General features: G+C 40.9%; 1 protein-coding gene across 2 annotated transcripts in view; it reads left to right on the plus strand.

The window, feature by feature from the left end:
- Positions 1 to 16,253, plus strand: part of samd10b (sterile alpha motif domain containing 10b) — a 46,406-nt gene that overhangs the window by 19,898 nt on the left and 10,255 nt on the right. For both annotated transcript variants that reach the window (XM_018686064.2, XM_018686063.2), the window contains 2 exons: positions 1,315 to 1,499; positions 10,798 to 10,966. In XM_018686064.2, coding sequence (XP_018541580.1) covers positions 1,315 to 1,499; positions 10,798 to 10,966 — 354 coding nt within the window. The remainder of the gene's footprint in view (positions 1 to 1,314; positions 1,500 to 10,797; positions 10,967 to 16,253) is intronic.

The raw sequence follows: 16,253 nt of genomic DNA on the forward strand, positions 1-16,253 counted from the left end.
GCACACACGAAACTGGGGATTTCAGAGAGAAATCCAGTTAGCATAGGAAATTGTAGAAGACTTTGCATGTTGCAACCCTGCATTTACTGTACTTGCAGCTTGTTGGTAATCTGATTTCTCCTCCAGCATATTTTGAACCAGCCATAGCACTGTATATTTAAAGTCTACTTGCGGTTTATCGTGCTGCAGCTTCAGAGTGTTTTCAGTCTGGAAAGTCTTTGAGAAAACAGCCTTTGAGTGCAACCTTATTTCAGTTTTGGTTGGGCTTGAGATTTAATTATTTTGGCAATAAAAATGTACCACAGTGAGTAATGATCTCTCCTTTCACCCCTCTGCCACAGTGATACCCTCCCTGTCTGAAGTCATATACACACAGGTTAGAGACGTGGTTACACATGTACATTGTATGCCAGATATCAAGTTTCTCTGGCCCAGATCTAGCTGTGTGTTAAACCGGGTTTCTCTCAGCCTCCAAGGAATGGGTTTCTTATTTACTTACATGAAGTAGTTGTTTAAAAAAACAGAATGAGGACAACAACGAGGTTACATACATATCTCTTTCTCTGTTTCACTTTCATCTTTGTATTCTCATGACCTTTTCTGCTACCCCACCCACTGTCTCCTTTCTGTTGTGTCTGGCTGACGTGCAGACATAATCTCCTTTATCATTCATATTACTAATTACTAGATGAGGAGATCAGTGATTTGAATAAATCCACTGCTACATATGACCAACCACAGTACAATAGTCTGTTCATCTTGATGAGAACTGCAGAAGATGCCACGTGGCTTTTACAGAACCGCACTCTGACCCTGCACTGACAACTTTTCCGCTTTGCTCACTGTCATCTAACACTCGGTCCTGGGAGGAAAAGGGGGGAAGGATACAGAGGGAGGGAAGAAAAAGAATGAAATATTCATGATGCAGGATTTAAATAATCAAGGACTAATCTAGTGAGAGAGACACAATTCCAAAAATCATGTGCTGCCTCCGTGAATATGCACTCAGCATAATTGGAGATCACAGTAGAGTAGCACCGCTGCCCACCACCATCACCAAAACAGCCATCTGTTTGTAGCTCAGTCAGCACACAAAGCGTGTAATCTGGAGTGAATGCAGCCTGTTAAGCTCTTTGAGGATTATCAATCATTTATTTTGTTGTTTTTTGGTGTTCCTGTTGCTTAGTTCATAGACAATGTGTTTGCAAACCCCTTGAACAAAGACAATACGAAGTGAGTGCTTATCAGTGTTCGTTCTTCTCCCTCTGCTTGTCTCTCTTCTTCTTCTCCTCCTCTTCCTTTCTCTCCTCTCAGCGGCGTCCAGCTTCAGTTTTTGCCGTGCCTCCCTGGAGCACACGGTGTCTGCTGAGGAGCTGAGCTACCAGCTGCCGCGCCGCGCCGGAGGCAGCAACCTAACCTGGCACGATGGCCGCGGCCAGAAGACAGCACACACACGCACCGTCAAACTACTGCAGCAGCCCGGCACAGAGGGCATCCAGGTATATAAAGACGTCCACAGAACTGGATCAAAAGCAGCGGGGGGGGGTGCGCACTGCATAGGAATGACTCTCAAATGTGTTTTCAGTCAGGAAAAAAGATTACAGACTGCTAGAATAATTCAGGCGATGAGGGACAGCTTAGAGTTGGGAAGGTTGGACCATAACAAACATGGGAAGAGAAAGAAAGCTTCTGAGGCCCAACTCATACTTGGTTTCACTGGTGAAGCAGTGAAATGGTTTGTGCATAATTTGTCGCTGATTTGGATTTTTCAAAAGGAATAAATTCCAGCCACTGGGCAATCAAAGCAGCTTAGCAGCAGCTTTATTTTTTTCATTTTTAATTTTTATTTTGAGATTTTCCACTCTAATCACATTTTGCAGTAGCTTGGGGTCAGTTCAGTCAATTCCACGTCGCTGGTGTTTTTGGTGGTTTATTTTTCTCATTTTAAGGCATAATTTACCAGTGGAATTGATATGTTTGGCTCTGAACGATAGAAAATAAATTGTGAAGGGATAAAACAGCATATTATGAAGATTAATGACGATGTATATGAAGATATATAACATCTTCCATAACATAAAAAGCCGGCAAACTGAAGCAAAATAAAAGCTGAAGCTGTCTGATCAACCATTAAAGGTTCACATGTCTATCAAAAGGCATGATTTGAAAATTACATGCTGGAATTTTTTTTTCTGTACATTAAGATATAACAAAGACTATTGTCAGGTTGGTTTGTGGGCATTATAAATATAGTAACTATCTCTGGCTCAATATTTCAAGTACAACATAACTTATTTTATGTTGTAGTAAGTTATAATTAATATTACAGTTCACCCATATGATTTTGTATTAAATGATATCACAGTGGTGGGTGAAATATTTTGAGGAAGTAATTTGAACTTTTTAAAGAAAACATTATTTCCCTTGAGGGGAGCTTTGCCACAATTTAATATCGTCCAGCAAGAATTAACTGGGAGCTCATAAAAGCTGTGTGTTTTCAAAGCAGTCTCTCAACTATGCAAGGGAAAGATTGGTGCATTGAAGCCAGCTTGACTTGGGTGGGGAAAAAGCCACACATACACTGCGGGAGATAATCTGTTATCATCAGACAGACAAGAGAGAACAGCAGTGCTGCATCTCTAGCTGTCAAATCCCAGTGGTAGCAGAAAGTCTAATTGTTTTATCTTGTACACGATGTTGGCTGGTCTCACCTGAGCCTGACCAGAGAGAAAATGGTTATGTAACAGAGGAGTGGTATGAGAACTGTTACCTCACGGCTTGTGATGTAACAGTGCTTGTACAGTCCAGTGGGGCACGTACTGCACAAAGAGCAGACTCTCAGAAATTTACAGTTAATACCATCTGTCCTACATGCCTAAAAATCTCATTTATTCCACACATGCATGTTTTTTTCCCCAAAGCTCAGCAACAGCTTTAGCAGAACTGACTGATATAAACACCGGATATGAAAGTCATTTCAGCGCTGACTGGGTGGTGAGGAATGTCTGCTTGGTGGCTCAGTGTCTCAGCTGTATAATGTAAGCATAGCAGCCAGAGCATCATTTACTACCACACATCGCTCTTGTGCAAAATGGAATCCCATCTGTGCAGCACCAGAGAGAGGAAAAACAAAGAAGGGAAAAAAAATCTATTTTAAGGCATTCCGCCTGTGTTTGACCTAAAACAGCGTATGACACAACAGCCTCCTTTCTAGCCCCTATTCCTCACGTGAAAGAGAGCAGATAGCCCAGTGGAGGTCATTTGTTCAGTCTCCCTCAATGCCTTTAAGTAAGTTTGCTACTGTGAGGCTATAAGATGTACATATGCACAGTAAGATTGTTCAATAATTCATAAAAGAGTGCCCCCTCAGCTATAACAGCTATAAAAGGCTTAATAAAAGACGAGTGGGAAGCTGTTTCCATGTGATTACACAGAGACTGGATAATTAAACCTCCTCCATACCATGAGAAGTAAGGCTTATCATTTCCTTGTGGCAACAAGCCTCTTTATGCATTATTCAACAAATGGGAGCGCAGTCCAGCTCTCTCTGATGTGTGTGTGTCTGTGCATTCACAAAATTTTTCCATGTCCATTCTTGTGTCTGTAATTTTAAGCATTTGTGTTTATGGGTCTGCTTATGGACGTGCATGTGCATGTATGAGTTGCATGGATTGGTGTTTGTGTGTCCAGTTCTCTCAGGAGTGATGATGAGATTACTCTTCATTACACTGGTTGTGCACACATCAGCTGTAATGAGGAAGCCAGTTAAGTGAAACACAGCTCAGCTCCTATATATAAGGTGACACCAGGGGAATCTTCCTTATCTGTTTAACAAAGCTGATATAACACATTATGCACTGCTATGCAAACTCCCATCTTACACACACACATACACACACATACATACCTGGATATGCTGATGCAAAATGGGAGACAAGAAATGAGGAGAGAAGGGAGTGAAGAAAGAAATCTTAGATATATATCCTTGTTCATGCATACACGTACATAGCTGCTATTTCCAAGGATGTTCCCAACACGAAAGTGTTTGCAATACTGAACAAAAGTAGGGACACATAAATGGATGAAAATATACCCATTCCCAAAGTACACTGGAAAAATGTGTATTTCTTTCTCATTCACAATGTAATAGAAAAAAAGTGACAACAAGTTGAGATAATTCCATTCGTTACATATAAAATGGACTATTTCTCTCAAAATGAAAGTGAGAGTCATGTAACAACACAGAATGAGACTGATTGTTATTCTGTGAAGTGTAGAAAATTACACCTCAAACAAGTTACTCTGTACTTCTGAAATAATGTCACCCAGTACCTGTAGTTGACTCAGTTACAGCTTAAACAATTTGTTAAAAGAGAGGTTATATACTCATTTGTCTTGTTACAGTGCTGCAGGTGGACCTGTATGCAGACCTATCTGCTAATAGGATTTTCCCAAAAAATGACTCATTGTGTAGTTGGCACACCTTCTGTGCCATCCCTGAATTGGCTGTTGTTTGGGTAGCCAGATGGGGTGAAGGGAGGGGTTTGTATGTGGCTCTCATTTTGTTGTCTGACACACAGCTTGTGGGTGAACCCTTAGATGAGACTGGGGAATAGGTGGAATAACAGAGACACAATTTAGGAAGTAACAGCAGCCACCATGCGTTCTTTTTCTGTGTCAGGACACAGCCTGTTACAGGAAGTGAGTCTCCTTTTCACCAAATTTGCTATGCTGGGTGGGCGAATAGGACAGACCAGCCTGTGATTATTTTTCCCTCCTCATTACAGAACACAGTGGCTGACCTTCTCAGCTGACACCAACACAAAGCACTGAAGTAAGAAGAGAGAGCATGCATATTATACAAAATCTTCTAACTCTGACCACTCTGTGCAAGGAAATGAACAAGATACATCCTACATTTTTAAGGTGGTTGTCTCCAGTTGCGCTCATTATTTTATACCCCAGTTGGATTCATAGATGGAATCCACCATTAGTTACCATTGTTGTGATTGCCCTGCTTGTCTGCTTTGGTAATGCTTGTCGCACAATGCCATTAAACTGGTCTCAAACACCACTAAATGTGTGCTACTGCACTGACATCAGCATAGTGTCAGTATGTTGCTCTGTACAGCTCTGTATTATACACAGTAATATTATATTCACCATATATATTCAAAGAGTTTAAAGGAAGAGACAAACATCTCATCTTCTTGTCATCCTGCCAGACCAGAAAATGCTCAGAGGCAATGACAAATTACATATTTTGTCATTTAGGTATGAAGACTTGTTTTGAAGCATCACCTGGCCAGTGGCTGCACTGGTTTCCTGATGATGCAGTAGAGCCTTGTGGTTTTAAAGAAACAGTTGAGAGATACAGAGAGCTGCTGGGCAGTGAGGCAGAAATCCTTTAGTCTGTATTGTCCTTGTTCAGCCACTCAGTGGTGTGTTGTTCTGCCCAAGACACATGTTTGACTCGTACTAAATAAAGAGCTTTGTGAAAATCCCATCTGGCCCTTTGTCCACCCATTGAGAGCCTGCTCACATTCGAATGAGAGTAAGACATTTACACACTCTGAGTCCTGAGGACAAGTAAAGGCAGAGTTGTACGAATCTAACAGAGGTCTGTGGAGATTCTCAGTCATCCAGGTCATGGTTGAAGCTAACAGAGGTGGACAGTTCACACACTCACTCGCACAGGAACAGTCAAGCAGACACTCAGAAAAGCTTGCACATCAACATTTTCAGAATCACAGTGACACTCTCAAACACACATATGCACAAGGCGAGGCCAAGCAGTGGGAGACATAAGGGTGCTAAATGATGCAACAGAAACTGCCAGGGACAAGGGGGAGGATTCTGTGTTACTGAGAGGATAGGGATGAAGGATAAGATGAAATGAGAAGTGGGGGAGAGAGGTGTGAAGGAGACATGAAGGATCACATGTCAGGATATGTCAGGGTCTTTGGAATTGGAGAGATAGATTGGAGATTGAAGATCTGATTCTTAGCAGAGAGGGAGATAGAAAGGTACAGCAGAAGTGGAGATACAGAGGGAGTTGTTAGGTGAGACAGCAGAGCATACAAGGAAGATAGAGGAGGAGCGTTTTGTCTCCTGTGGAGAGATGAGGTGACAGCAAGAAAAGATGGCAGAACTGAGTGGGAAAGGCAGGTGAGGGCTGTAGTATATGACATGCACACTCACACGCATTCAGATTTTTACTACTAATTGGCATAGCATCGCTGATAAGTCTCAGGCAGGGTCTGGATGTGCAGAGACAGAGGCAGGCATTGGAAGAGAGGTGCTAGCGGTCACAAAGAGTGAATTTTAAGGATTCCCCACGCTCCCCTGACTTCCAGCTAATCCCCGACTCAGCTACACAGAGAGGCAGGGCATGCAACACACACACGAGGAAACACAAGCACTTAAATGGGCAAAAAGTAGCTCAGTGCACAGAAGTCAGGGAAGAAGAGAGATCGAAGAGAGGAAACTAGAGAAAGGGATGACAGAGAGGGAGGGAGGGTGTCGGGCAGGCAGAGGGTAGAATTTATGAGGAGCAAGCAGAGGGGTGATGAGAGACATGATAGAACAAAGTAAGCAAGGAAGGACAAATAAGCAGTTTGTGGATACAAACAGAATGATCAATAGAGAAGTGCAGAGAAGAAAGTCAGTGTATGTGGAGTAAGAAGGGAAAAAAGGATGTGAGGAGCAAGAGGAGTTGAACATATGGAGATGCCTAAAAATAGCACATCAGTTAGTTAGAATTTCTGAGGTATCTCTGTGTCTGTACGCTATACATGAGGCTATGGCCGATTAGTTTAAAGCTTAGCATAAAGAGCAGTTAACAGCTAGTGTGGTTGTGGCCACAAGCACCTTTAAAGCTCACTAATTAACACATTAAGAAAAGAAGTAACAAGTTGTGTTTTAATGGGGGCTTAAGTGCAGGACTGTTTCTTGGCCTTGCAGGTTACCTCACAGTGATGTTGGTTTTAGTGTGGATTAAATACAGAAGATACCTGTAAGATGTTAATTAGTGAACTTTAGAGGTGCTGGTAGGCAGATTTTATTATTTTCGGACAGAGTCTGTTTCCAGTCTTTGTACTGGCTAACTTTATGCTAGTTAAGCTAAGTGGCTCCTGGCTGTAGTTTCATATTTACCACACAGAGTGGTACCAATGTTTTCATTTTTGTTTTGCAACATAATTGATACAGGTATAGTATCAGAGAACCACCTAAATATTAACATAAATCAAGGTTTTGCTTCTATTCATCTTTTGATTTTAAATCAAAGTTGAAAGAAATCATCATGGCTCACTGTTCTAGCCACAGTATCAGTGCAAACAGTATATTTCCCACCTTCCCCCCTCGTTCTCTTCCTCATTCTCTCATTAGACTTCCGTTCCATATACAGCCTCCACTTTGCCTCCCCCACCTACCCCCAGCTCCATTTCTCCCCCTCCAGTCCTGCTCTGTGTAATGAATGAGGGAGCTCCTCCCGCTGGACAGAAGTAGGTCTCGGGAGGAGTGGGGGAGGCAGTAAAGGGTGAGCAGGAGACGACAGAGAACCGGCCAGAAGAGATACACGCTGATGGATGGCCGGAAGGACGGAGGGAGAAAAGCAAAGGGAGGAAGAAGAGAGAAGGCGGGATGATGGGGACCTATCATTCCATTTCCCGTCTGTCTGGCTTTTTGATGATGAAGGCCATTACTCACGCAAAGAGCAGCCCACTCCCCCACGCGCTGCTCTCTCTTTCTTTTTGTCGTTCTTTGTCTGTCTTTGTTCACCCTCTATCTGTCATCTTTCTTTGTCTCCTATGCAATTCATTCAGTTTATGACATATTCTGTACATTTAAATAAATGTCAACAAGTGTGAGTCATAAAATATTCAATAATTAAAAATAATAACTCAAAGATCTTTATTGGTTTCCAAGATTTGTTATGGCTACTAAATGATCCCTCGGTGGATCTAAAGTACATTTAATTTCTTCTGTAATGATGCAGTGCCCCTGTAGCTTTTAAAGATTACAGATTGTTGAGCCATCTTCTTGAGAGCATATGTGATTATTACATTTTTGTTCTCATACAAAATAGGTCCCTGTATTATTATGAATCTGTCTGCTGAATCTTTAACTGCACTAACCGTGATATTGTTGATTTATGTTTTAATGTTACAGGCTGTAGAGCCAGCAGGGAAATCTGCTCTTGCTCTCTTCTCCGCTCGCAAGTGCAACACACATCAGCTTCGTCATGCAGGCAGCACACACACCAATTGAAGCTCATAGCATACACCAGAAACATCATACAGACAAAAGATGTAGTCATGGTGCTAGTGATGATCACAAAACTGCAGCTTTTCTTAAGAGTTTAGGCACATCTGTGTTGAGAAATAGGACAGTGACCTATCCTGATGAAGTGAGAAGCATCATCTGTGTGTTGCCACATTTCTATTTCCAGCCACATAATTTCTACATGATTTTACCTGTCTTCCTTTTTTTTTATCTAACACAATCCTCTTTAAATAGGTGTCAGAAACAATCACACACACACATTCACAATCCCTGCTTCAGACATCTTCTGTAATGTTATATATAAGAAAGCTAGAGCACTCTTGTCACCAACAACAACACCTGTATCCCATCCCGTTACCTTGAGCCACTTAACACCTGTATTTCCATCCAAAGCACTTCTATAAACAATGATGTCATGTGAAATAGTTTGTCATTTTGGGAGATGCATATGTCTGTACAGTAAATGTGACGTGGTGTTAGCAGCCAGTTAGCATAAGACTGGAAACAGGGTGGCAACAACTATTCTGCCTCTGTCCAAAACAAACAAATAGCTGTTGTATGGGTAATTATGTGCTGGGCTATTTCTTGGTCAGGTGCAGTAAATCTCCTGGAGTCTCCATTGGATGAATGACAGCTGCATATATTTAACAGCCATGGGAGGGACATTGATCCTTTCACCTAACTCAACAAGAAAGAAAATAGCTGCATTTCTCAAAAAGTGGAAGTACTCTTTTAACAGTCTGGTCAACTTGCAGTTTGTGCTCATCTCAAAATAAACTCACCATTCCCTCAAAAATTAAATGTGAAGACTCTCAGCTCTCAGGTCAAAGGTTACATCAGGTCCCATTGCCTTTGGTTTGATCTAGACATTTGTCTTGTAAAATTTGCCATACTGAATGATTGTCCAGGCATTTGCAGCCCCCACGCACTCCAATATTTACTCAACTATGTCAATACGAGGATTGTAAAGATGATAGGGATGAAATCAGCAGGCTTGCAGCTTCACTGCCGTCAGACTTTATGGCCATCCAGAGATGAGAGAAACATTTTTACCCTCTCTTGTCCACACTCAATCATCCACAAGAGAGTATTTCTAAACCTTGCCCAGCTCAATCTCAATTAATGATTGGGGGGAGGTGAGCAGTAAATTTGGGTTATTAAAATGACTTCAGCGCTCCATTGAGTCGTGGTAGAAGTATGTGCATAATTAGGAAACAAGCAAACACGCCAGGGCAGAGAAGTGGAGTTGTTTTCAATTAAGGCCTACAAAGCAGAACACACTTAGCGAGTGGACCAGCCAGAACTTGATAGGGCTGATTGGCGCTTAAATTGACAGGAGGAGATCTCATTACAGCAGCTGGCAAAGATGTAAATAGTTATGAACTTGTGTCTATCGCATATTGAGATGTGACGGTGAGCTAGTCTTTGTGTCATTAACGAGAATGCGGCAGGGAGAACACTGGATATGAAGTGACGAGGGTGCGTGCATCTTGTATTTGTGTGTATGACATTTCAGCATACATAATCCCATTAAATGCAGTCAGTTATGGAGTGGAACGTTTGGCAGCAGTTCTGTGTTTTTCTGTTGAAAATCAGCCAAGTCCTTTGTTGTAGAGTTGGCTCAGTCAGAGCATGAATGAATGGATTAGATATGAGAGTAAGTCACACAAGAGAGAGAGAGAGAAACAGAGAAAGAGAGTAGAGAGGACAAGGAGATGGTTATGTTTTCTGCCCATATGAACTTGTTGTGACTTTATTAATGTCCATATTAATTCCCCGCACATGGCACATGACACACAAAAGAAAGGGCTGCTGTCTGACAGCTTGCAGGGGTCAGGGGAAAGTGCGTGAAGAAGGAGAAGGAGAGAAACTGAGAGGGAACAAAGGCATGTAGTTGAAAGATAGAGATGACAGAATCACACGAATACAGTGGAGACTGTATAATGAAGGTACTGCTGTCAGGGAAAATTACCTCTGGATAGAGACCGTAACAGCCACAATACGACACAACGTCAGAGCCCATGCTGGTAGGAATAATACATGGAATGTAACTATGGCATTGAGATGTGTTGTTGACAGAGGGGTACCGGATTAGACTAATATGTGTGAGAAAATATGGTGATGCAGTGGAACTCTGCATCTTTCTCTCGAAATTAGAGTTGAAAGGTGAAAAACTACTACCAGAGGGGATTTTGTTGCAGACTGTGGCATTAGAACGCATCATCCCAACTAATTTCACATTAATGAGAAAATCCAGCATTTTTGCATATTTAAGAAAGCTAGAGCAATTACAAGGTGATTATCTGAATACAAAACGTCAAAAGTGAAATAGAAAAGCTTGTATGTGACGCAAGTTGGAACCTGCGTCATGTACCACCTCAGGAAATTAAAACGCAAATACACACATACACCTACACTCACTGGCTTTGTCTGTTAATGTACCTGCACACACACACACTACAGTGCACCAGCTAGTATAAAGCTCTCTGCTTCTTGTGTTTGTTTTTCTAGTTGCGTCCAGGTGAAGCCTTCACTGTGTATCACACCAGTCCTACGCTGTCCAGTCTGTCCAAACCTGTGGTGCTGTGGACTCAGCAGGACGTCTGCAAGTGGCTTAAGAAACACTGTCCTCACAACTACCTGACCTATGTAGAGGCCTTCTCTCATCATGCCATCACAGGTACAGTCCATGATGTTAAAGGACAGATGCAGGATTTTTCTTGTCTGCCTTAAAACAATACTGTTATAACCATATGTATATAAAAATAGGTCTTGGTCATTGTAACTATTCCCTGAAACTTTGCACCTGGAATGCAATTACACTGTAAACAATGGGGGACACAATGCACAGCCATGCAAAAATACACTACATTCTAGTAATCGTGTTTGTTGTTAACCAAACCTGTATTCTCTGAGTAACCTTGGAAGTGAATTTGTACTTTGCATATTTGATAGCTGGATACTTGTTCGCAGTTTGCCTTTTAAGTCACAGAACATGGTTTGTGTCTGCTTATACGAAAGAAACAAAAAGCACTCCATGGATTTCCCCCAAGAGATTCCAAAAGGACCAAGCTGTGACTGATATTTGTCAAAATGAACATAAGTACACTGTTAAGCTGAGATGTGGAGCCCATTTCTCAGAGGACAATTTCCACAGTAGGAGAGTTGCTGTGCCATCAACAATCAGGTGACCATGTTAGAACTGCTGCTTTTCTAAAGAGTTTAGACACTTTAGTGTTGGGAAATAGGACATTGGAATAGTGACATTTCCTGAGCAGCTTATATAGTTTAACACAGACATTATTTACCACAGCTTTGTTGAAATTAATATGTATGCAAAGATAGCTCCCAGAGTTTATATAAGATTGATATATTGCATAAATGTATGCTTCATCCATACAATTTAAATTCCTCCTCAAAGTCCAACACGACTATTTTTGTACTGTGTTTCTGATTCACTCTGTACCATGTGAGTAATAGGCTGGTTCTGGCAACAAAACCCACTCTATACTGTTAGAAGGTATCCCTCTGCCACTGCTCAGCAGTGAACTACTGTCCTGGGAAACAAACAGAGAGAAGTTTGTGTTGAATCGACTGTAACTTTGGAAGATATTGACTCAATTTAGTGGCAATGCTGAAGTTTGAAGTGCATTTTTGCACAGAGCAAGGGCTGTGCAGTTTGACCCCCATTTTCGTACAGTGTAGTCATAAAGAGAGGAATAGTCATAGTGACCAAGACTACATCAGTATTAAGACAAACTTGAAAAATTCTGAAACTATCTTTTAATAGCCTAATAACCTGCTCATTGACCTCAGTGATGCCCCTTTGGACTAAGACATTGCAAACCAGTGCCATAAAAGGCTTACCAAATCTCACACAAGTGTTATTTTTAGGTTTGTGGTTCCACAGCTTAGCTTTTTCAACTGGAAACAGGTTTACACCCAAATCTCTCCAAAGGAGATTTAAAAGGCATTCATGTGAGGTAACGAAAGGAGTGCAGCCTATTTTTGGAGAAGAAAGGGAGAGCGGCGGAAAAAAATGCTAGGTTATCATGTTTCGAGTTCAAACAACACCCTCTCTCCCACACACACACACAAACACGCACACACACATTTATTTGTTAGCGAGCCCACACAAATGCATGCAAGTGCATATACTCACAAACCACAACGCAAGTAGATACACATGAGCAGGTGCACACAAACGTGTCCACGCAAACACACATTTATTCTCACACATCCCCAGCCTTGACAGAGCAGACGGTGGAGCAGTTTCTTTTTTAGTGTCTCGCAGAGAACAGATTGCTGTTCTGTGCCGTAGGGTTAGTCACCACTCACTTACATTTGCATGTACATACACACATGCACAGGCACACACACACACACACACACAAACAGGCACATATATAGACACTGGCTTCAGGGTTAACAATGCTGCCGTAGTCACAGTTACAGCAGCTCTGATCTGATCATTTTTATTTATGTATTCTCAAACAGAGAGGAACCTTAGATCCAATTATCCCTATGTATTCAATTGCTGATGTCCAGCTGGAAATTTTTTTTGCTTGGTGTTATTAGCTCCAGTGTTTTCTTGTGCAAATGTTGGCTGAATATGTGTTTTTGTTGTTGATGCATATGATCAGCATCAAAGAATCTACATACAAATTTTCTGCCTTTTCCATACACAGAAGGATGTTGGATCTCTCCAGCAGTCAAGAGATGGATTCTGTGTCTGTATCATCTTTGTTCAGTGACCCAAACGTAATAGTTTTTTCTCTCAGTCTCTCAGTAAAGGCACCATTACAGTGACACAAGCTGCCTGAGGAGGTCAGTGTAGCTTCTTCAGTGTTTGCTCTTAAATTTGACTGGTGCATAAAGATTCATGCATTACTGTTTCTACTGTTCTGTCCACTTTTAATCCAAACACTGTTAGCAGTAGATAAGATTTAGATAAGTCAGTTGGGTGCTGGTGAAAGACATGAAGTGAACTGTCAGTTGATGTGTGCAACGTGATTATAATTCACTTCCACTACACAGTATTGTGTGATCACATGAATTGAGTCTCCTTTAATCACACCTGTGATTTATTCTCCTTATTGACAAGTGAGCCTGATGAAGTAAACTCAAAACATCTAATTCACTTGCTGCACATGTTTGATATGAATTTGAGGTTGGTCCAGACCTGAAAATGTTTGATGTATGCCTTTGTCATTTTTGACAGTCGTGAGCTTTATTCGAATATTCCAGTTTGTGCAACTTTATGCTACATTTCAGAGAGAAATGTTGTACTTCACTACATTTATTTGACAACCACAGTTACTAGATATTTTTGCAAGTTAAGGTTTACCTTTGACCTGAATATGATGACGACTGAAACATCACCTAAAAGTGTAGTAGTTTTTTATACCTTAAAAGGAATATTTAGCATAATAAGTAGTTTTACAGAATGTTTTGAATGCAGGACCTTTATTTATAAAGGCATATTTTTACAAAATGGTATTATTTCTTCTACTAAAAATGCTCCTGTGTCCACAACAACAGTGACCACTGTGGCCACAAATGGGAATTATTATTACAGGATAACAGTAAATGCTAAAATGTGGTGTACTAGTAAAACTAAAGATTTGTAAAGCCAGCAAATTAACTCAAGATACTGGTCATATAAGACCAAGTAAGACTGTTGCAGAAAAAGTTCAACTTTTCATTTGTTACATAATGAATGTCCTATTACTATTACTCTCAGAAGTTACATAGTGTAATTTGAAGTCTTTTCCCACCACTGTAGCAGACTTTAGTGGTAGTAATTTCAACACAGTGTAAGTAATGGTTCGGATAACACTCAATCTTGGCAGATTATGAAAGTTTAAAGCTTGGCAGTGAAAGAGGTGCCGTGGTCTTAAGTGATTTAGTGAGAGAAGCCTTGTTTATTAAATCCCCCTGGTATTAATAATGTGATTTGTATCTGGATTAGCTCTCTGAATGATGGCACAAATGCATTCACACCTGGTGTTTTTATTTATTTATTTCTATCTACATCCAGTCTACAATGAGAAATTGCAAGCACATAGTAGGTCAGCAGGTTCAGAGAGTTCAGCTGTCAAACAGTCAATAAACTGTCATCTGCTGTCCTCAGCTCATGTGCAGATGCTTCCTCATGACTGCAAGCTGTACTGATTGCATTTACAGACTTAGATCTGATGATAAAACAAGCTAGATCACCTCCAGATGTGGTCTTAGACTGGATTATCTTCCAGGTGCTGCTGCTGCACAAATTTATGCCTCACATTAATATTCTATTTTCCTTATCAGAGTAATATATCCTGACACAGGTCACTATTTTACACCAGGTGCAAATGCCAGATAAGCCAGATAGGTGGAAGATATAAAGAGAGCATCCAGTATATAGAACATGTACTGAAAGTGAAATAAAGTGAGTGAGTCAAACAGTAAATGTGGCTACACACTCAATCTTTATGCTACTGTATATACAAGCTGACAGAAATGTAATACAGTATGTTGGCCTTCAGGGAAAGCATGGACTGAATTGGTCTGCTATCAAAGGTTTAATCTAAAGGTTGTTTTTTTATAAGAAAGTCTTTACCTTCCTCCCTCTTGGATCACTTTTCAGACTGCTTTAAGAGTTATTATTGTCCTAGCCAAAGCAGAACTGCTTCCCATTTGCCCACACACATTGTTAATAAGCAATTTATTTTGAAGCCAAATTGAGAGAAGCGATCTCTATTGAAACAGCTTTTGTTTTTGTGTCTCTTTTCTCCCTTTGACAGCACTACTTTCCCTATCTGCAGGCAATTATTAGGAGCTGTATTAAGTCTGTCTGAGGGGAATTGATTTGAGCCCCATTCATCTGCTTTGTCTCATTTGTACACACACATGCACACACACACACATACACACATACACAATGACCAAGGGCAGTGGTTTTTCTAGGACATACTGGCACTCCTGTTGGAAAACACACACCAGAGGGCTGTAGGGGAAATGGGGGTGAATAGGCTGATGAGTGTTTTCACGCAGACACAAATGTGTGTGTGTAAAAAGAATTACTGTAACTGTGCACAAAATAAATGGAAAATTATTGCTGCTGTATCCCTTAGGTAGTTGTGCTCACACACAATGGATTGTTCCACTCTATGTGCTAGAAATAGAGAGCAGGACTCTGAAGAGAAGTAAATAATCTGTCTACAGTACCACATGTGCACGCACACACACATACACATATCCATTAAACCAATATGAAAATTAACTGGTTTGTCATGGCTTTGTCTCCCATGGAGTGGAGCCTTGCCCACAGCAGAGATGGCTATTGTGTGTATTGTTCCACTCCCATCTGGTTGTAAGGCTAGGACTGGCTGACAGCTCTGTCCTCATTTGGCTTGTCTAGTTCCAGTGAGAGCTATGTATCATATCTCAAAGAGATGAGATATATTTTTAAAAAATTATAATTATTGCTGCTTCCTGATATAATGTTCAGTAGTCTCTCTGCTGCCTACAAAGCATCAATCACTCAACTTCAACAAAGTTTTTTAACAAAAAATAGTTTCCCCATCCCTGTAGATGGAAGAAACTAGTCAAAGTTCAGACTAGTGCTGTCATGATAACCAAAATTCAACTCTTACATCAGTACCACTCTGGGAGATTGGATTCAATACTGAATTTTCTCAGCGTTCGATGCTTTAATCAAATGTATTTTTCCTCCAGAGGATACATACGGAGCTCTATGCACAGTGGAGTAGTTACATGACAGAAAGAAAATGAAGATTGGAACAGACAGAGCTGCAGTTTGATTTGTGAGAGTGCATCGGTCAGCAGACTGAGTCATACACTGGAAAACATGAGAAGACTGTCAAGAAGTCCAGCCACATAAACTGAACCGGTAGCAGAATATGGAACTGTTATAGGCTTGTACAGCATTACAATTTGTGTTAGGTTTTCTTTACACATGCTTT

Source organism: Lates calcarifer, linkage group LG6 (assembly GCF_001640805.2).
Source record: "Lates calcarifer isolate ASB-BC8 linkage group LG6, TLL_Latcal_v3, whole genome shotgun sequence".
NCBI classification, from domain to species: domain Eukaryota; kingdom Metazoa; phylum Chordata; class Actinopteri; family Centropomidae; genus Lates; species Lates calcarifer.